This window comes from Typha angustifolia, chromosome 9 (assembly GCF_048772165.1).
Source record: "Typha angustifolia cultivar Huaian chromosome 9, ASM4877216v1, whole genome shotgun sequence".
Lineage (NCBI taxonomy): Eukaryota > Viridiplantae > Streptophyta > Magnoliopsida > Poales > Typhaceae > Typha > Typha angustifolia.
In genome coordinates, this window is record NC_133247.1 from 11,746,548 (window position 1) to 11,768,807 (window position 22,260).

At 36.2% G+C, this 22,260-nt stretch overlaps 2 protein-coding genes and 1 pseudogene across 5 annotated transcripts; all 3 read left to right on the plus strand.

The window, feature by feature from the left end:
* Positions 1–44: 44 nt before the first annotated feature.
* LOC140766755 (serine/arginine-rich splicing factor RSZ22A-like) lies at positions 45–5,744 on the plus strand. 4 transcript variants are annotated; one of them, XR_012105497.1, is made up of 8 exons: positions 52–191; positions 804–907; positions 2,010–2,098; positions 3,119–3,365; positions 4,072–4,191; positions 4,311–4,366; positions 4,610–4,876; positions 4,998–5,744. XR_012105497.1 is itself a non-coding variant. In XM_073106373.1 (6 exons), the coding sequence occupies exons 2-6, from the start codon at positions 819–821 to the stop codon at positions 4,348–4,350; spliced, it is 576 nt and encodes a 191-aa protein (XP_072962474.1). In that variant the 5' UTR covers positions 45–191; positions 804–818; the 3' UTR covers positions 4,351–4,586. The 4 variants fall into 4 exon arrangements, 2 of the variants coding, with proteins under 2 accessions (XP_072962474.1, XP_072962472.1); XR_012105496.1 differs by having other exon boundaries at positions 54–191; positions 4,311–4,469; positions 4,998–5,736; XM_073106373.1 differs by lacking the exons at positions 4,610–4,876; positions 4,998–5,744 and having other exon boundaries at positions 45–191; positions 4,081–4,191; positions 4,311–4,586.
* Positions 5,745–6,755: 1,011 nt separating this feature from the next.
* Positions 6,756–12,433, plus strand: LOC140767663 (cyclic nucleotide-gated ion channel 17-like; annotated as a pseudogene).
* Positions 12,434–14,627: 2,194 nt separating this feature from the next.
* LOC140766685 (cyclic nucleotide-gated ion channel 17-like) lies at positions 14,628–21,802 on the plus strand. Its single transcript, XM_073106226.1, has 7 exons — positions 14,628–15,044; positions 15,655–16,156; positions 17,365–17,577; positions 17,706–18,016; positions 18,279–18,390; positions 18,923–19,159; positions 20,578–21,802. The coding sequence occupies exons 1-7, from the start codon at positions 14,992–14,994 to the stop codon at positions 21,280–21,282; spliced, it is 2,133 nt and encodes a 710-aa protein (XP_072962327.1). The 5' UTR covers positions 14,628–14,991; the 3' UTR covers positions 21,283–21,802.
* Positions 21,803–22,260: the final 458 nt, after the last annotated feature.

Consider the following 22,260-nt stretch of genomic DNA (forward strand, 5'->3'; position numbering starts at 1 on the left):
TACCTGAGCTACAAAAGTACTTATTAGACTAAGCGCGTGGGAAGGCAATAAAGTCACCTGTTTCTGTAATTCCTTTTGGGAGACAGGACTTATTTTGCAAAAGAAAAGTCCCTAACCTAACCTTTCCGACTTCGAAGTCGAGCATTTGCTCCTCTATCTCATCGCCGCCCGTTGAATCGAGAAGCTTTTAGGTAAGAAGCGATCTCTCGCTCTCACTTTCGATCTTTCTATATCTTGTTACTGTGACTCTTGCGATTTCGGATCTGATGCTGCTTCGTTGCCGTAAACCCTAGAAATCCTTTTGCAGATCTTTCTGTATGATTTTTCATAGTTTTCTCGCTGGATTCCTACTAAGATTTTGCTTCTTGACTGCTTCCATTATTTGCAAAAGGAAAGCGTCGTCGATTGATCAAGAAGTTAACACTAGTTTGTTTCAACAGTTTCTTCATCAGTATATTTGAGATGCTTTAAATTTCTATTTGTTTATTACATTAATTTCTACTTGTTTGTTACACTAGTTTCTTCTTTAAATGATCCATCCGAAACCCTACGATGTTAGTTTTAGATTTGGGGCTCCGGATCTAGAAGAATATGAGGTTTTCTTGCGTGTTAATTTCCAAACTTATGAGAAGATTCTATGTGTTCTTTGTTATCTTTAATGCCATTTTTTGGTTATAGTTTTATGTGGAACAATTAAGTGATCCTTCTTTTTCTTTATTTTTATGACTACATCTTGTTCATAGCTTTTCAGTGGAAAACTGTTGTTTTGATTTCTTTTTCTTTTTTTCTTCTTCTTCTTCTAGATTTCTTCGTCAAAGATGTCTCGTGTCTATGTGGGCAACCTGGACTCGCGAGTCACGGAACGTGCACTTGAGGATGAGTTTCGAACTTTTGGAGTTATACAAAGGTAAAGTGTTCTTTTTTCTCTTTTTTGAGAAGTATGTATTACTGATCAGGTTCTACTGTTACGAACATCGTTGTAAAGAACATGCAAAAGCTCTTAATCACCCATTGAAACTAGCTGACCACTCTATACTACCAACAATTGGGATAAGATAGAAAACTTGAAATTGGTAAGGTAATTTTGATCAATGCCTGACCAAATTTGGGTTATAAGGAGTCTGACTAATAGCTGGTGAACTCTAAAGAGGAGAAGCATTTTGGAATTAATTTCTGTGTAAGGCAACTCCACGGATATATTCTTCTCAACTGTTGGGATGATATTATGATATCCCAAATCTTGCTCCTTTCCCTCCTTGTAGCTAGGGTTGGTGTGTCTACTTTTGCCTTTCTTTCTCATCTCACTGTCCTCCATTCATCTTCTCATCTATCTTTGCACTCGGGTGATTGTTTTCTTCCCTCTTTCTGTCACTCCCATTCTTCTCCGGTCTCTTTACTCTCGTTTTTAGCCAAAGTGTTTAGATCTTCCCTTGTTATTTTCCACTCCCATACTACCTATTTATTCTATCAATCCTCTCCTCATTTCCTCTTCTAGCTGCCACTCATTGAGGTTACCAGTCCCTGAAAAGTTATGAATTCCCAAGACTAGATTTTATTCTGTACCTCTAGTAGACTCGTATATTTTGTTTCTGTTTTCAAGGTTGATTTAGGTATGCAGTTCTGCAAATAAATTGGTTTCAAATTTATAAGGGTCTTTAGTCAATAAAGAGATGTTTTGCTGCCTATTATCGATCTATTGAATATATTCTGTGATTATGACCTGTTGAGAACATTTGTTCTCATCAGTTTTGTGTGATGAGACTCTAGAGTCTAGAAGCATACTCTACTCTCTGTGAAAAGATCATGTGCATCAATAAACGAGATGTAAAATTGATCATTCCAAATGCTGTGTGGTCGAGGTGACTGTTCTTCCAATGAAGCACAGTGGTATAGTGGTGTTCTGCTTTGAATTTTGAAATATAGGAAGCAATCTTTAAACAAGGAGCTGCCGAGCTGGTTATATTTGTTCATTTAGCGTTTCTTTTCTCATTTACCATTTCTGCATGCAGTGTGTGGGTTGCTAGGAAGCCACCAGGCTATGCTTTTGTTGACTTTTCTGACCGAAGAGATGCTCAAGATGCTATTCATGAACTGGATGGTACGTGGATTTGTTGAAAAAAATTCACTGCTTTTGTTCTTCTAAACTGAAAGTTATTAAACCATTCTTTGTTGGAAATCTGAATCATACACATAGCAGTATGAAGGTCTGTTAATGCTATTAAGCATCAATATCCGGAACTTGTGAGATACAACTATCTAAGAGTACTGTGTTATGATTTAATTTCTTTTCATAAGTACTTTCATGTGGCGTTTGCATACTTTATATTGTTTGACTGCCTTTTCTATCATACTTACGGTTTGCACTCCGCAGAGTTCAGCTTATGAATTAAAAATTAAACCCATTTCCCTTTTCTTAACATGAAATTTCTCCTTTTTTGCATCATAAAGGTTCATTTTAGGGGTGGGCCTATGATTAGGGGGCTTCAATGTCCACATTGATTGCTCCTCTTTCACTGAAAATTTGACATTAGCATCTCATGTATATGATGGCCCATTAAGTAGAAACATTTACTATTTAGAGTGAGATTTTGGTCAATTACTATGTATATGATGGCCCATTAAGTAGTAATAGAGTGAGATTTTGGTCAATTAATTTCTTGCATGCTTGTCCTCAGTATCATGTAGAATGACTTAATCTGAAATTGTTATACGTGGTAAAAAGTAGTTAGGATGGGGAAGGGGAAGTTGTGTGGAAATTGTGTACTCATCAGATAACACATGGTTTTACAGTCATAAGCAATGTCCAAGAGTGTTAATTACTTAAAAGTTCTATTTAACCAAAAAAGGGAAAAAAACTTAAAACTCCCACCTTGTCTTTCTAATAATAGCAATTTAGCATAGATATCTATATAACAACTTATCATTTTCACTGCATAAATAGGCACAGAAAGCATCTACTGTGTAGTGCATTTTTTACATATATTCTTGGTCGACTGTGTTGAGCAATATTTTGCCTTTGTTCTTACTACTGCTAACTAATTGGATGAAATTTGTCAATACGTTGATAATTAGTTTACTTAACTCAAGATGGCTATCATTTTTGGATGTTTGTTTGTAGGTAAAAATGGATGGAGAGTTGAGCTTTCTCATAACACTAGGGGAGGTGGCGGCGGTCGTGGTGGTGGTGGCGGTGGCGGTCGAGGTCGTGACCGCTCTAGTGGATCTGATATGAAGTGTTATGAATGTGGTGAGGCCGGACATTTTGCTCGTGAGTGTCGTTTGCGCGTTGGTTCTGGAGGTTTAGGCAGTGGACGACGTCGTAGCCCAAGTCCTAGATACCGCAAAAGTCCTAGCTATGGCAGAAGGTTAATTTTCTATATTACCAGCTAGTTTCATGTCCTGAAATTCCATGTGCTGGTTAAATAATTCAATACTACTACTTTTTATTGTATAATAATAATCAATGGAATTTTCACATCAACTTGCATTTACATGCGGTACTGTATTATTGCATCTGCATGTGTGTGTGTGTATATATATATTCACACAGACTCCACCAGCGCAGATATATGCAAGTATAAAACATAATCGCGTAGGAACATAAGGCACGTACATGTCTTCATGCCCAATGATAGATGAATATGGCATTATGTAGTCAATCTTGGTGTTATCTATAGTTAAGTAATTGGTTCTGTTATCTACATATTAGTGGATAGACATCCTTCCTTTAGGGGATGAATTATCCTAAGTCTAGTAATTTAGTCAGTTACCAGATGGATTTTATATTTTCAGTTCTCTTGCTTTCTTCCTTAATACTCCTACTTCGAAACTTTATATCCTCGCGAATATTTTATACTCAACTTACTATTAATAGGACCATGCAATACACTGAGTTATGCTTTTTCTGTCTTCATTCTCTTTTGTTATGGGATTTTTGCATATAAGGCAGTATAGCATGAACAGATAAGATGGTGTCGTCATCAATTTCAATTAGACTTAATCTACATGTTTACTTAGATCTGCATCTTTTTTTTTCTCCGACCTTGTATTGGTACTAATTGCTTTCTGCAGGAGCTATAGCCCCCGCGATCATTCTCCAAGGCGCCGCAGTGCATCACCAGCTCGCAGAAGAAGTTACAGCAAGTCACCACCTCATCACCGTGGCCGTGATGAATCACCAGATGCTAACGGGTATGCATGCCTCATTCCTTCTCTCTAGTGTGTCAATTAATTATGCAAGTTTGATTACTGCTCAATATAACCCTTCAGATTCCATGATATATGTGACTCACAGTCAATGTTTTGATCAGAAAATCTGCTGCTAGAGAGAGGCGCCGAAGCAGGAGTTGAGAGAAATCTTGGCATGGTGTGGAACAAGATCCCTGTTGTCTCTTAGATTTTGGCTTTGTTGGATCTTCTGAACTTTGTTATGTCAGAGTATATGCTCTTGCCTAAACTGGTTAAACGTTGTATGAATCTCTTTTACCTTGATTTGCTTTGTGATCTTCATACATTTTGCAGCTGTTGTTTAGTGGCTTGTGGAAATAGAACTTAATTTATCAATGTACTTTTAGAATACCACTGAATTGGTAACTTTTTGTTTGTTGAGGTATGCTTTCACGAGTCGCTAGGCAACTCTGCTGCTTTTGGCATACACTGGCTTATTGCTTCTACTTTCGTGGTGTTTTGCACTCGCTCGCATCTGCTCTTCAAATCATTTCTGAGTATCTTCTTTGCTAATCGTCGTGTCCACTTCCCCTTGTTATACTCTATGGATGTGATGGTGCACCTCTTAAAACCTGTCACGGATCTAGCGCTTGTAGAGGGGAATGATGAACTGCTGCTCTTGCTGCTGCTTGTGCTTCCATTGGGTCAGGTATGCGCCTTTTTGTTTTTAAAAGCAATTAAGGGGTATAGCTTTCTTACTTCCTGGATGTAACTGTTTTTAGGGCTCTGTCATTTGATTAGCCATTGTAAACCCTCTCTCTCTTTCTCAGTTCAAGTGTCATCTGGCTTCCGCTTCACTTGCGTTATGGGAGCTATATCTTTCTATGGATTTGTCAATGAGATATCGGTTTGAAGTGCTCATGATATGCATCGTTTTATTTATTCCTCGTGTCAGTCTTCCAATTTATCATTGAGAAGGAATTATAAGGGAGGTTGTGACACCGTTGACAAGAGATTGATGTCTAGCTCCATTACTGGACCGATATGCTTCCATGGGTTGTGGAGAGAACGCAGTCAATTGGTGCTAGTATGCCTGATTATTTGTTCTGTTGTATATTACTTTCATCTCAATCGGTTAAGAAGAAGAAATTCTAGTCATGAAGTCGACATTAGTGCTATCTCCCCTATATTCTCGGTTGCAGAAGGAACCCTCTCCATAGATTTGTTTTCAAGTGTTTTTAGTCTTCAAAAATTTATTGATAACTTTAGTAGTCATTAGAACTAGCAGATCTATTCCTTCCCTGTAAACTCCATATAATTCTTGGAATTGCACCTCCAAACATCTTTTGAACTATTTTGGAAGCTCTTGAATCAGCAACAGTGATGCTTGATAAGAGGAAAAGTTGGTTGCACTGAATTCTTCTAATTTTATGCTTTGCAATTTGTCCTCGCATATGGAGGCAAAGTCTCTTGAGAGTTGATAATTTGTTCATGTATGCTTTTACCATCTCATTGATGGAGCTCGCATGTCATGCAATGTCTGAAGTTTCACTGTCACTTTGCTGGAATATTTGTCTAGTACCTCTAATCAGCAATTTCTTATGAAGTTTAAGATACAGGTTATGTGATGATTCTGTTTTTACTGATTCTACTGTATAAGAAAGCCAGGTTTAACATGCAATATGCCATGAAATTGCAAGAGAAGTACGAAAGGATTGACTTAGTGTTTGCTAATTGACTTTGCATTCTTAACCAAGTGATGAGCTACCATTTGCTTTTGTATTCTTTCCCTATCCGAGGGCCATAATTTCTGTGAAAACAAAACAAAACAAAGTGTGGGCCAATTTTTTGTTTCTGTAGTTAATTACACTGCACCAGTTTTAAGATTAGGCTTTTGTGCATATTTTGTTTGTAAATTATGTGTATTTTATTACAGAAATGTAGTGTTTTTTCACTTTTAGTTAAATTTGAAGAGGTTTTTTTGCCCCCATTTTTACATCATCCCTTATTTATTTTTTATGACACTTATTACAATGTGCTAAAAATAAATAAATAAATAAAGAGTCTCTAAAAAAATTGGGCCATACTTGAGACGTGTAGGCGTAATTATTTCCTTTTCTTTAAGAGAGAAACTGTGGGAGCTTGAGGATTTAATTTAGTACTATTTTGTTTAGATTAAGAGTTTTTTAGTATTTACATTTGACTTCTTCTTTTCAGTTCCTTCTTTCAGTAGATAACAATCAATGTCACTTTCTCTGAGTGCTATTTTAAATGGGTCGGATTCATGAGTAAATTCTGTTGGAAAACTTGTCTACAGCTGATATTTATTTTCTGATATCATAAGTTCATATGATCTAATTAAACAATTAGGGATCCGAGAATTCTTTATATGTTTTCTAGAAAAATTCAACGGATATATTCAACACAACACTGAGTGGTTGGTTTCTTTATAAAAATAAAAATAAAATTCTCACGTTTTTAGTAGCATTTGTTTCGATCCCAAAAAAAGATACCGTAATGCTATCAAACAAACAATTGGTCAACGAAGATGACGAATAAAAGTCAAGAATTCGAAAGTTTGTTTGATGCTTTCTTGCAATTTAGCATCTTACTCGCATCATCATGTCGACAGTACTAGAAATGATAAGATGCCGAAAGGAATGATCTTTGTCTCATGTGCATGATATAAGCACTAAACTCGGAGAAGAGAGATTAATATGTAAACAATTGATCTCAACTCTTAATATAAACTAATTTGACTTCGGCGTGAATCGAGATAATGTGCTAATCTTTAAGAAATGGTAAGATTTGTTAAACAAGTAGTAAGATGATCAACTTCTGCTCTTAATAGTGGAAGCTTCTCTCCTTTCGTTGAGTTATGAAATGGGTTGCGGTTGTTGTGCGAACTTGTGAAGTGGGAGTAGGATTACTTTGAGCTTGGCTTCTGGTTTTGGAGCAATGTTTGGATGGAACGTCGCAGTTGAGGAGGAGAATGAGAGGAAAGCCGCAAGGTGAGTTGGAACCGACCCTTGTTTATTTCTCTAAAGAAGAAATCCCTTTCTGGTAATGATTGAATTACTAGGAAACGAGATTGTAGTCTTTTGCAACAGGTGATCAACATGAGATGATATGTTCTTTACTTTGGCTCTATTTGCTGGCACTTAATTAAATCTTTGAAAACTTTTGTAGCACACCTTGTTCCTCTGTATAGGTTTGATCCTGAGGAGAAGCAAGAACATCCTAATAAAAAGAACCAAGTTCCAAGAGCTGGAAATCTTTCTGCTAAAAGAGTTGGCCGAAGATGTCCTGGGAGGACCAGAGGATGCCCTGAGGACCGTAAGCCGCGAACTAAATGGATACTGGATCCAGGGAGTAATGTTGCGTTGATGTTGAACTGGGTTTTCCTGGTTTCATGTTTAGCTTCTATATGTATAGATCCTCTATTCTTCTTCCTACCACTAGTTGAAAACTATGGCAATTATTCGTGTGTTAGAAGTGACCAGAATTTGAGCACTGTCCTTACTTTTCTGCGGTCTCTTATCGATGTATTTTATATGATGCACATCATTATAAAGTTCCACACCGCATATGTAGCTCCTAGCTCCAGAGTTCTTGGGAAGGGAGAGCTTGTGATGGATCATAGAAAGATCAGAAGGAGATATATCAGATCAGGTTTCCTCATAGACCTTGTTGGAGCATTGCCTTTCCCACAGGTTCTTGTCAGTTTCCAAAGTTGACTATTTGGAATCAATGATTTTTGTATAGTTTGTCTTCATTTTGTTTGAGATAACCTATACTTGTACTTTTCTTCTTTGCTTTTTGAATTGAAACTCTCCAATCAATTATATAAGATGAGACACTGTCAAGGTCGCTCTCTATGTTAAATGCTGTGATGTGAATTCTTTTCTTGAAAAAGTTTTGGAAAGTTGCCACCAAATGTGTTCCTTTTCCTGAATAGTTTCTTGTATGTGAAGGAGGTATATGACCATGCCAAGGACATTTGCAACAAAGATATACATGAATTACTTTATATATAAGAGAAGAATATTTGCCGTGACATCAAGGAAACAGAAGTGTGTGAGGATTGTGATTTCAGCTGCTTTGGCCTACATGCAGCTATATGCTCTTTTACCAGTAGAATTTTTTATGGACAACTTCTGGCTTGCTATATTCTCTTGGTCTGACGTTAATATACTGACTAGACTTCCAAATCATAAAATATAGCTCCATCAGTAATCTATATGTAGCTGGCATCTATCTCTATAGAAGAGGCCTAAACATCAAGTTCATGAAAGACCTACAATCTGGAGATACATTTCACAAATGATCTTTGATCATAGATGTAATAATTTAATGAGAAAGAGAAGGTAAAGCTTAAATTTATCCAAATTCTAAGTGGGTTATAATCCCCACTTTTCTAGAAAAAGGAGGTAGAGCTTAAATTATAGAAACACTGGCATATGTGATTTAACTATATATAGCATCTCTTATAGAACTACCTGTGACAAACTACATAATTTTGATGTTATGTTTCTGTTTCAGCTCTCGCATTACCAGTATGTCTGTGTAAAATCCTCCATTCTATCAATCCTCAAGCTTGTTAGATACAAGACGTAAAGAGTAGGAATAGAAAACCAAAACAAATATCTACTTTCTCTCAAGAGAGAGCGGACTGTCTATTGATGCATTTCGTCTTCTTTCTGCAGATTTTCATCTGGATGGTAACGCCAACAATTGGTTTTGATCGTACTGATACTCCTTTTCTCCTTGTTATTCTGATTCAGTTTGCCATAAGGTTATATTTTGTAATTCCTTTGAGCAACCGAATAATTAAAGTTGCTGGATTTCTTGCAAAGACTGCTTGGGGAGGAACCGTGTACAATCTACTGCTGTATATGTTGGCAAGCCATGTTAGTCTTCTTGCTTTACCATTGGTTACCATTTTATGATGTGGGAAAAGGGCTAGAACACTCTTAAATTATCTTTTAAACTGCATTATAAGAAAATCACTATTGATTGACAGTCTTTCTTTGCAGGTTATAGGGGCAATATACTATCTACTTACAATCGAACGACAGACAACATGCTGGCAATCACAATGCTTGTTGGAAAATGGCTCCCCTGATATGACGCCTTGTGAATTTGAGTATCTTGATTGTGACTTTTTGAGATGGAGCGATGGCCAAACTTGGGCAAATAGCACAAGTATTTTCACAAACTGCGATGCTAATAACAATGGTATCCCTTTCAACTACGGCATATATAGTTTTGCATTGCAATATGGTGTTGTTTCCGCATCATTATCAGAAAAGTACTTCTATTGTTTATGGTGGGGGTTTCAGCAGTTGAGGTATGACATTATATAAGTGTATCCTGTTGATGTGAAGAAAAAGTTTTCATGTTTGCTTTCTTTCAGTACTTAAACAACTTTACTAGGCTAATATTATATCCATATTCTTTTATTAAGACTAACAAGTAAGTTATTACATGCGAAATTTGATAGATTTAAGATGGCATTGCATATCCCTTAAAAATCTTATCTGCGTCAATGAACCTCTCCTTTAATACACTTGTGATGCATCTCTTTTTCTTTTTTCCAGTACGTACGGGAACCCTCTGATGGCAAGTTCTTGCATTGGTGAAAATTTATTTGCCATAGGCCTTACTACTCTGAGTCTTGGTTTGTTTGCTCAGTTGATTGGTAGCATACAGGTACTAGAAATTTAGTCCTTTTCCTTTAAGGTTTCTTTACACTTTTGTTTCCATTCTTTTTCTTTCATTTGTTCTTGAATTGATTCTTGGGGAGTTTAAGACTCTATTTTTCTGTAAACTTGCAGGCTATCCTTTCAATCCTTCTTTTTGAGTCACTTAAGATCTAAGTTGGATGTCTAGTTAATTAGGCCTCCTGAGTCTGCACTACTTGAGTTCAGTTTCTGTTCGCTAAGCTTGTAAAATGTGCTGCCATTCATTTAATCAAAGCATATGTTATATCTTTTATTTAATGGTACATTCATGGTGAACACACAAATAGTAGTATAATTGATTGTAGCTTGTCAAAAGTAAGATGCATCACATGCTTCTTATATTTCAACATGTATTTAGCATAAGATTGATTTTGATATGTAAATACTTTTTTGGCAGCATATTTCTTCTACTTGTTATGCTTGCATTTGTGCAGTTTTCCATCATCAGTAAAATTATTTCTTAATAGTACTCGTACTGAAATTTCAGTGGACGAATTTCCATGTCTGTTAGATTTCAAAGTTTTCTATTCCTTACCCTTGTTTCATTGTTCATACAGTACTCTAGATAAAATCTTTTAGTGTTCTAATGGAATATTGAATTGCTTGCGGATCTACATCCGATCTATTAGCGCAAAGCGTGAAGAGTGGAGGCTGAAGCAAAGAGACAATGACGAATGGATGAAAGATCACCAACTTCCTCATGAGTTGCAAGAACGTGTTGGCCAGTTTCTCCAATACAAATGGATTGCAACCCAAGGAGTGGATGAAGAATCTATCTTGAAAGATTTACCTGCAGACCTTCGTCGAGATATACAACATCACTTATGTCTAGACCTTGTTCGTCGTGTAAGTGGCTTTTTTATATTGTCCTAATATTTGAGTTAGTAGTGATAACATTTTCAGAGCTAGGACATGCCAATACACAATTGATGCTGAAAGATGAGCTTCAAATTAAGAAACAACTCATTTGCAAAAATAACTACAATCCTAAGAAATTTCTGATTTCATCTCTAATCAAATTGTTGCAAAACATTGTGATCCCTGGTACCATAAGTAAATTAGTATAAGAAAATATTGGGACATATCTCTCTTCAATAATTTTATCATGCTCACGGCAGAGTATCAAGCTTGAATTATTTTTGTTTTATTTTCTTGCACTTCCAATCTAACTACCAAGATCTAACATTGCCATCCTTCATTTAAACATACACATCCTTACATCCAGACCCATACTTATGTACTGAATTTGCTAGTAATAAACTAGTTATCCAATGGTTTGTCACACATAGGAAGTCACCAAATTTTTTGTTAAATCAAATTCTCTCTAGTTAGATTCTTTTTTCTAGCATACTAACAGAAATCATGAAGAAAGGAGTAATAGAGTTCCTTCCCTAGTTAAGAAATAACTAACAGCAAATCCCAGAATTTTGAATCTGCCTGATGCAACAGTGAACACTCATGGTGTTCCCTACATTCACAGCGCATCATCCTTTTTTCTTCTCTAATATCCATTAATATAGAACTTGCATCAAATCTTTCAATTCTATCTGTGGCCTCTCCTATAGGAATCCATCAAAATCTCAGGGTGGCATGGTTTTGTGCCGTCTGGCACAGCATCACCATGTCCAATGCAGAGGGTACCACAACCATATGAGACAGAAGGGTGCCTCTTATATTGTGGAAGTCTGTGTGTTTATATGGCCTTGCTTTAGAGATGCAACAATTACCTCTGGAAGCTTAACTTCTGATTTGTAAAGTCTGGTGGTTTTTCAGGATTAGTGCATCAAAGATTCACCATTACAAGCTGCAACAATATATATATATATATATATATATATATATATATATATATATATTATTGTTATTTCTTTTACTTTACCATTTGCAGGTTCCTTTCTTGCCAGAGATGGATGATCAGCTACTTGGTGCCTTATGTGAATATATGAAACCCTTCCTGTGCATCGATGGGACATATATCATCCGTGAGGGTGACCCTGTAACTGAAATGCTCTTTATCATTCGGGGGAAATTAGAGAGCTCTACCACTGATGGTGGCAGAACAGATTTCTTCAACTCCATAATTCTAAGGCCTGGTGATTTCTGCGGCGAGGAGCTGCTTACATGGGCATTACTTGCAAATTCCAGCACCAACTATCCCTCCTCTACAAGGACTGTGAGAACTCTTGCTGCAGTGGAGGCCTTTGCATTACGAGCTGAGGATCTCAAGTTTGTCGCTGCCCAGTTCAGAAGGCTGCACAGCAAAAGGCTGTCAGTGGAGGACATGGGCAGCTTGCTTCATCCAAGCTGCATGGCGTCGGCATAGTATAAAGAGAATGAAGAGAGATCAAAGCAGCCGATGGGAGCCATTCTTCTCATTGGTAGAAGAGGAAGTAGATGGAAGCCGTAGTTCAAGTTCTATCAGTGATGAGGCCTCACTTCCGGTGACGAAGATTGCTTCAATCTTTAGGAAACCTCGTTCCCGGAAGCCAGAGGAGCCTGGCTTCTCTGCCAACAGTAGTTGATCAGTGCCTGACGAGCTCATATATCACACAGTTAGTGCCTATTCTATGCTCCAGATCATATTTTTCTTACATGAAAGACAGGAGTATGTCATTTACTATGGAAGCAAGCCAGGTTTGGACTGTTAAAAGTTCGCGCTGATTTATATACCACAGAATTGAAGATTAAAAGTTCAGATCTTGCAACTTCTTAATCCATATATACTTCAGATTGGAGAACATCAAGGTGACTGGCTCCTACCAGAAATTAGAGCACTTGAAAACTTTGGCTATATCTTATGATAATTTTCGAAAGGTTGTAAAAGTATTCATTCTCTTCAATATCTTTTTCCCAATATTTAGGAGGTCATTCATACTGATGTCACAGCACTCTTTTATTATTTAAAGAAAAAATCCAAAAGAAAAGGCATGAATTATGTATAGATCTTTGTCATTAATCTTGCTTATATGTCCAACAAATTCTATGCAAACTTTTCTTATGCACTGTATTGCCTGTCAATATGATATTATCTAGTCTAGACCAAAGAGATAATATCAAGCTAAACTATCCTATATATATATATATAAAATAAGTTCTTCAAGGTATATATTTGATCCTTTGCACATGCATATGTTTTGATCTACCCAGATCAAAATTTCTTTTTAATTAAACATATATATATATATAAAACTATACAAAAAGTACATTTTTAATTTTGATAAGATACACATTCAAATCTAATAAAAAATGGCATGTAAGTATTAATTTGCCAAGGTATTAATCTAAATCCCCTTTTAATAAGGACTAAATAAGTGCAAAAAACCCACAAAATTTTCTATTCCAAAAGTAAAGAGCAAAAGAACTAATGGGCAGGTATTTTTTTTCATACAAATTGGCCTGTTCTTTGCCATTCAAATGGCTCACAGCTTTCCAAGCAGGTGGAGATACTTTTTCTTTTTTTAATCATAAAATCTTGTCGCATATCAACATAAAATCTTGTCACATCTGAATGGGATCTTTTTGATCAAAGAGCCCAGTGGACAGTCCTCAAATATACCTTTTGGGAGGCCCAAACTTTAAGGAACTATGATGCTATTTGTCGGCCACACTGGCCAAAATGCAAGTACATATGGATGGTACTCCTATGTTTGTTTCTTTACTATACTATTGTATAAAGACAATGTCTATATTTTTTTTAATTTTATTTGTTTTGTTTTTTATCCAAAGTAAAAAACTGTTACTTTTTTATTTTATATATTTGATCATGCCGCAGATCAAATTTGAAGATACTCTTTAGAAAAATAGTATCGTAGAGGATCGGATAAGTTTTCTAACGTATTTAAAATAATGTCGATCAGATCTCAGATGATTAATATATTTATCGTATCTTTATTATTTAAAATTCGATTGCTATAATTATTGAATGCATTAGAAAATTTATCTAATTCTTTCTCAATAATAATTGCACTTAATCTAGATGAGGAAGGTGGTAAGTGAAGTGAACTTAGGCCTGACAATAGGGGGACAAAAGGTTAGTCCTCTAGATACGGAAACACTTAGGTTCTACCAAGTTTTGAAGCCAATATAGTGTATACGACATTGCTGAGCTATTAAGCTAAGCCGTCAAACTACAAAATAATTTTTCCTATAATATTATTTATGGTTAGAGTCGAACCCATGATCTTCCTAGATAGATTAGACCTTTAATATAAAGATACTTGGGCCGCAAAGCATATCAGATAAGTGACTAAAATATCTTTCTTTATTTGAAGATTAATATGAAATACTTATCAATAATTTTTGTCTTATATGAATTAAAATGATCTTTTCTAAATTGTGAGTTTTTTTTTTGAATTTTTTTTTTCTAAATTGTGAGTTGGTAATGATATTTCCAACAAAGTAGCCGTATATTTTGAATTTTTGTTTTTGTCAATTATGGCCATTATGTAACATATAGAAGAAAAAAAATCTACTATAAATGGATCATAATGAACTGAGGGGTCACTACCTGGCCAGATTTTTGCTGCAGTTGGGTACTTGGCACGCAGTGATTAGGTACCAATGCCCAATGTACCAAATTCCGACAACCATGTTAACAGGCGATCCACTATTACGACAAGAAAGTCTACTCCGAAGTCCGAAGTATTGTGGTCGCCGTCCCGGAAAGTTCCACTGGCATATAAAATAGACATGATCTTTACCTCCCCCTCTCTCTCTCTCTCTCTCTCTCTCTCTCTCTCTCTCATTTGTTACCTAGTCATAGAAAACTAACGTGCAAAGACGAATACCCAAGAAGAATTAGTCCACCTCGAAGCCATGGCATCTCTTCTTGTGCCTCCGGGAACGGAAATGGAATTGGGTCGGCGAGCTATTAGCTAATGGTTATCCCCTCCTTGGTTTGACTTGGGAAGCTCTGGGTTTGTCGTGAGGAGGATTACGGAGAGGTTATAAGCTTAAAGCTGCCTCCTTTTTGATCCGAGCCTTCCTTTTGGGCATCTTCGTGGTGGGTCGAGAATCGAGATCTCGCTTCGGTTTCTACGGTGGTTATCTTGGGAGTTAGATTTGGCTCGATTTTGGGGAGATGTTCGCATCCAAAGTCCAAGATGGGGTGGAGATGCAGAGGAGAACCGCGAGGTGAGTCGGGAAAAAAGTTCCCCTTTTCCTCTTTCTGTTTGTGATGTAGTCCTGTAGAGAAGTAAACAGGGGAAAAGATTTGATTTTGATGCTAGATTTGTTGTCAGGGATCCATGATTGGAAAGACCCACGTTTTGTTGCGTTCTTTTGGATTTAGATTATGAGCAAATTCCAATATTTTTCCCCCTGAAAGATTATTCTAATCTGGGTTTATGTGTCATTTGATTCCCATGTACATCCAACTTTAGAGGAAAATTCCTTTGAGATGTCTTGCAATGTTTGATCATCTGAAGATAGAATATACTCTAATTTTGTCCTTTGTCTTAACCGAACCTAAAAAGGACAAACCTTTCCAGCATAAGCAGACAAACTAGTGTGAATCCTTGGACTAGTAGAAAGGGAACTGTCCCTAATCCAAAGAGCTTAGCAATGTATAGTCTCCTGTAAGATACTGGCCCCTTTTTATGCAATTGAAATTGCTCAATTCGATTGACATGTTCAAGAAATTATCCAGCAAATTGCTGTTGGTCTTAATTATTTCTTACTCCTAGAAAATTCTTTTTTGCTAATACCTGAATTTTTTTTTTCGCTGCTTCTTTTACATATGTAGGATATTTCCTGACGACCGCCAAGGCCAAGCTAAACGCGGTTATCAGGTCACAAGAGCTGATAGACTAGGCGTTAATAGAGCAGATGAAAGAAATCTTGGCAATCCTAAGGTGTTGGACGAGGGTCAGGAACAATGGAACAGATTCGTACTAGATCCTGCGAGTAATATCATATTGACATGGAACCGCGTTTACCTCATCTCGTGCCTGTTTGCGCTGTTTATTGACCCTTTTTACTACTACTTACCCTTGGTTAGGGTTGATAGTGCTTCTTCATGTGTCAGAATGGACCGGAGATTGAGCATTACTGTTACTGTCTTACGGTCACTTGCTGACTTATTCTATCTGTTGAATATTGTTATAAAGTTTTTCACTGCATATGTAGCTCCAAGCACAAGAGTGCTTGGGAAGGGAGAGCTTGTCACAGACCCTAAAGAGATCCGAAGGAGATATATCAAATCTGAACTCTTTATAGATGTAGCAGCAGCATTGCCTCTTCCACAGGTACACAGTATCCAACATTGACCTCATGATTGTGTTGTCATTGGAGATCACTTGCATAATTGCATTCTTTGTTTTATTGTTCTTTCTCCAAATTTGTGCTTATAACATGAACAATAAAAGCACCAACGTAGATATATTAGCTAATACTTAGATTATAAAGCAATATAAAGTTATAAACATGTCTAACATTAGGTTAAAGTACTGTAACATGAACATTTATGCAAGGAAGCAATAACAATAAATGACATTGGGTATTATGAAATATGGACAACCTAATGCATTTAAACTTAACTAACACCTACATGGTAGTGATAATCAATTGTGAATAGAAGATCACTTACGTGTAAAGTTTGATGAGAATCTTTGCTTCTAAAATCCAAGAAAGATTGAGGTGCAAAAGGGAAAACATAACTTTTCTCTTATTTTGATCTGCCTATGGGAGTTACATATTTCATCAAGTTTAGACTGGAAGTTGTAGGATATAGTCATACGGTTCCATTTTAGGTTCAATCAGGTCACATTTTATTGATCAAGGATTCATCTAATTGATCAATTCCTAATGGATCAAGTTACTCTTTAATTGGTAATGATCCAGGATGGCATAACCTGATCAGTTTGCTGCCAGAAGTATAAAGCATAAGGCTTATATCTATTTCCTAGACAAAGCTTACTTGTCTCAAGAATTGTAAAACTGTTAGACAAATTAGGAACATAATAATTAGGGGTAAAATGAAGACATTTATTTGAAATTAATTTGATTTTGAAATGCAAATAAACTCTAGAATTTGTGGTGGATGATCTTGTGATGTGAAGTTTCTGTTTAATTCTGTTTCATCACTACCAATATCTTGCTTTTTTTAACAATACAGCAACATAATTTCAAAAATCTGAGAAAGGTAAGTTAATTCTCAAATTTTCCATTTGTACTAACATTATTCTTATTGCGAACCTCTTGCATAGGACAAAGTACCAGCTCTTCTTTTACCTTTTTGCCCTTTTTCTTGTTTTGAATCTTCTAATGTAATCTTGGATGATTGAATTGATATCATGTATTGTATAATACTAGAAACCTCAAGCTTGCCATGAAAAATAACAAATTGGAAAAAGAAAAAAGAAAATGAAAAGCTGTTGAAAATCTTATATGTCATTTTGAATAGTAAGTAATTCAGTTCCAAATATTTGTTGATTTCTGTTTTCCTTTTATGCAGATTGCCTTCTGGTTAGTGGTGCCTTCAATAAGCAGCTCAAACTACAATGTCAAAAATACCACATTTGCTCTTGTTATTTTGATTCAATACATCATTAGAATGTATCTGATAGTTCCATTAAGCAATCAAATTATTAAAGCTGCTGGAGTTGTTGCGAAGACTGCTTGGGGTGGAGCTGCATATAATCTACTATTGTACATGTTGGCTAGCCATGTATGATGCTTTACTTGCCTTTCCGCAGTCAAGATGATTCTTTTAGAATTAGAAATAAAATAAACTGGTTCTTTTATTATTTCGTTATATTACAGTTTCTCTCTGGAACTAATGACTTATGACTGCAGATTACAGGAGCAGTATATTATCTTCTTTCAGTTGAACGGCAAATAACATGTTGGAACTCGGAATGCGTGAGGGAAAATGACTCCCCGAACACGCCTTGTGATCTTAGATTTCTAAATTGTGACTTCACTGGTTATACTGCTTTCCAGAATTGGACCGCTAGAACCAATGTATTTTCGAACTGCAATGCTAGAAATTACAGTATTTCCTTCAACTATGGGATATTTAATAGCTCATTGTCCAATGGTGCTCTATCAACGTCATTCCATGAAAAGTACTTCTACTGTCTGTGGTGGGGTTTGCAACAGTTAAGGTATGACTGGATGCTTCATATATGGTTGCCAATAGTGCCTCTACAGGTTACTCTTCCTGTAGTATTGGCAAGTTATCTTGGATTTGTCATGTTATTCCATCCTTAACAAACACCAGGGATATTGTTATACATGAAAAACACTGGTCTTAACAGCATAATATCATGTTTTGATAATTTGACCTCCTTTTAGTATTAGCTGATAGGACGAGAGATGCTAGCATTCCATTGAAGACTCATGAGGCACCGATTGTTTCTTTCTCAGTTCTAGTGGGAATCCCCTGGTGACAAGCACTTTCATGGTGGAAAATATATTTGCAATAGCAATTGGTGCAGTTAGTCTCATATTATTTGCTCAACTTATTGGTAAAATGCAGGTGACCTCAAAGTTCATAATTTACTTTCAACTGCAAAAAGTTTCTTTCTTGTTATTCTTGAAGTTTTTTTAATATGTTATCAGGATGTAGGATATCTTTTTGGCCTTCTTTTCCCAGTTTATAGGTTAACTTACCTCAATCTTTTCTGTCAACCTCAGATCTCAGAAGAAAAAAAAAAGAGTAAAAAGAGAGAATGGGCTATCTTCTTATATCATGTCATAGTTTGCATTTGGCTCTACCAATGGTATATATATATACACACACACACTTACATATTATATTATAGAGAATCTAAAGATTTCTCTTGGTAAATTTAGAGTCCTAGTTGGAGTGATCATGTCACTTAATTAGATTATCTTCCCCTAAGTTAATTCCATGACATATAAAAAAGAAAATTTTATAGTGGTCCCCTTAGAATTCCAGGCGGTGCTTTTTCTCACTCATATCTGATTATCCTGCATTTATTTTTTATTTCCTTAGTCAAATGTGCTATTGTATTGGCTTCACACTGAAACAATTGGATTTCTTGTAGACTTATCTGCAGTCAATCAGTAAAAGGCTTGAAGAGTGGCGGCTAAGGGAAAGAGACACTGAAGAGTGGATGAGACATCACCAACTCCCTGATCATCTGCAAGAACGAGTCAGACGGTTTGTTCAAGTAAAATGGCTAGCAACACGAGGGGTTGATGAAGAAACTATTTTGCAAACTTTGCCCGCTGACATACGTCGAGATGTACAACGTCACTTATGCTTGGACCTGGTTCGACGTGTAAGTTGGTATCTCGGTGGCAGTCTTCCATGTTAGTCCTTAAGCAACAATAGTAGACATAAATACTTGGAGCAATCATCTTGTTAATTGACTATATAAGCTATGAACCAGTAAAGGAATATATAAAAAGGTAACAAAGGGGCATAGGTTTGTACCATTTGAACCCCCTAAGTGAAAAGACAATCAATTGAATATTGAATTTTCATTTTTCAGTATGATATCGTCATCCATTGCACATCAAATTGATGATAGATGAAAATTGAAACTTGCACTTTTGATTACTAACGAAAATGAAACTCACAGTTTGGATCTTGACAGATGAGCATATTCATTTCTTCTCTATATCTATGTTTGGTATTCTTTATCTATGTATCATAGACTTAAGTAGTAGTATGTGAAAATTGGTTATATCCTTGTGTATTGCTTCAACCATGATAACGAACTCAATCTATTCTTTCCTCAAAACATTAAGTTCTAATTCTCTCTCTTGTGTGTGTGTGTGTGCGGTTGCTTTAGGCCTTTAATGTTTATGAAAAGTTGTCTTATCTTTGTTAGAATGTACCAGCACGCATTTTTACTTATCAAACCAGAGTCATCTTCCCCGAATGCAATAGGTCTCTTGCTTGCAGATATTAGGAATGTGTTAATCAATATAAATGCTCGTAAGTTGTAACCAAATATATCCACTAATACTTCTGAGAGTAGAGACTGCAATTATTATCAAGGCACATGCATAAGGACATTAGACAAATAGCTTATAGTAATATGGAACTCTGAATGCAGAATATTTGAAGCTGTACTTCCTTAAAAAATTGTGGATAACTATGGCGAGCCTAAGCTGACACATAGATCCATGGATCCATACATTTCAATGCGAGACCGGAAAAGAATCAATAGGAAAAGAATCGGACGATATCTTTATCAAAATAAACAAAAAGGAAATGAAAGATAAAACATAAATCATGATCAACTAAGCCCTCTGGGGGCTTGCATAAGAATAAGAAAGAGGATTCTTATGGGAATATCATGGAATAAGGTTTGATCTTATTCATTGGGATTCCGTGAATGTCTCATTTAAAAATCAAAAGTTTGAAACAATTGGGACTTTTTTCGGAGATTAGGTGCTGTTACTAATTCATGATCTGGCAAATACAAAATGAAAACGTCATTCTTGATTCTACGAGAACTTTTATGAAAGTGTTTCATTTGCTTCTCTTCCATGGGATTTTCATTTTACCTATTAGGTTTGGGCTTTATAGTCTGTACTCTATACTGATGTTTTTCATTTTACCGCTTTTTAGATCAGTTTACATCATGTTCATTGATATGAATTTTCCACACACACACACATATATAAAGCTTCAGGTCCTTGAAGCTCCTAGTTATCACTTACCAACAACTTATTTTCCATACTTTAGGTCCCTTTCTTCTCAGAGATGGATAATCAACTACTTGACGCCATTTGTGATCGGCTGGTTTCCTCCTTGTGCACTGAGAATTCATACATTGCTCGTGAGGGAGACCCTGTGAACGAAATGCTTTTTATAATTCGTGGGAAATTGGAAAGCTGTACCACCAATGGTGGCAGAACCAATTTCTTCAACTCTATAATTTTAAGGCCTGGTGACTTTTGTGGTGAAGAGCTTCTCACATGGGCATTGCTTCCTAAAACAGTGGTTAATTTGCCCACTTCTACTAGGACAGTAAGAGCTCTCACCGAAGTGGAAGCCTTTGCATTACGTGCTGAGGACCTCAAATTTGTCGCCAATCAATTCAGAAGGCTTCACAGCAGGAAGCTGCAGCACACATTCCGCTTCTACTCCCATCACTGGAGAACATGGGGCGCTTGCTTCATCCAGGCAGCATGGCGTCAGTATCAAAAAAGAAAAATGTCTGACAGTCTAAGTAGGTATGAATCCTCTTTGCCGTGGTCAGATGAACAAGTGGCCCATAAGCCATCACAAGAAAATGCAGGAGCCAGTTCGAGCTTTATAATTGATGGGTCCATAGTTCCCATACCAAACATTGGATCAGTTTCAAGAAGATTTCTGGCTAGTGATACAAATATAGCCAGGTTACAAAAGCCAGATGAACCAGATTTCTCTGAGGATCATTTTGATTAGTATATTGCATTCATGTCATTAGATAGTTGTGACTGCAGTTCCAATTCTAGCCCCACACAACATGATTCAGAGATACAGACACAAGTGTGCTTAGGAGAAGTTATTCCTATGTTATTCATGAATGTTAGCTCTTCATCCAAACAATCAAATGTACCTGTGCCATATAGGCAAATACTGCATAGTTAAGAGTGGTTTGACATTAAAATGACTGCTGGATTCCAATCAAAGAAAAAGGACTGCTGAAGGCCAATGTGTCATCTTCTACAAGAGGGCACTTCACCAATTCTACCCTAGTTTTGTGAAAGGCCTACTTTTCTGGCAAACAACTGCTGTTGTTCATATGTTGGTCCAGTATTTCTTTTCTATTTTGGTGTAGATGAGGTTTGAAGCTTCAAAACATGAGTTGTATGTTGTATACTATTAACATTTATCTGTAACCTTTGTCACAGCTTCAACTCAATGTGTAAAATATGTCAACAGACTGTTTATACTAAGTAAAACTAGTGCAAATTCAAGGAAATCACATATTGCTAGAGAAACTCATCTCAGGAGAGACAGTTATCAGCCATTAATGAAGTTCATTGATGTGATTCACATTCTGGAAGGATTAGATCGTATATGAAGTATTATAAATCATGTGGTTGATGGCCCCATTTGAACCACAAATTTAAAAGGTTTTAGGCATTATCTATCAATGCTAGCCACCATCTCTGCCTGACATTGTTAAATACAGTTTGATTGCATAGACGCACACTCTATTGGCATATTATAATACAATATCTGCATGTATAATAAACAACTCATTTGTTTCCTTTTTAAATGTGAGCAACAAATTTGCAGAAAGTCTAGCTACTATAGTGGATTGATAAGTCATGCAATTGACAAATATCAAAGAGAGAAAAAGAACAATAGAAAGAAAATGGAAGCACTTCAATCTCCATCTGCTTATCTAGATTTGATTGACATTGCATTATTATA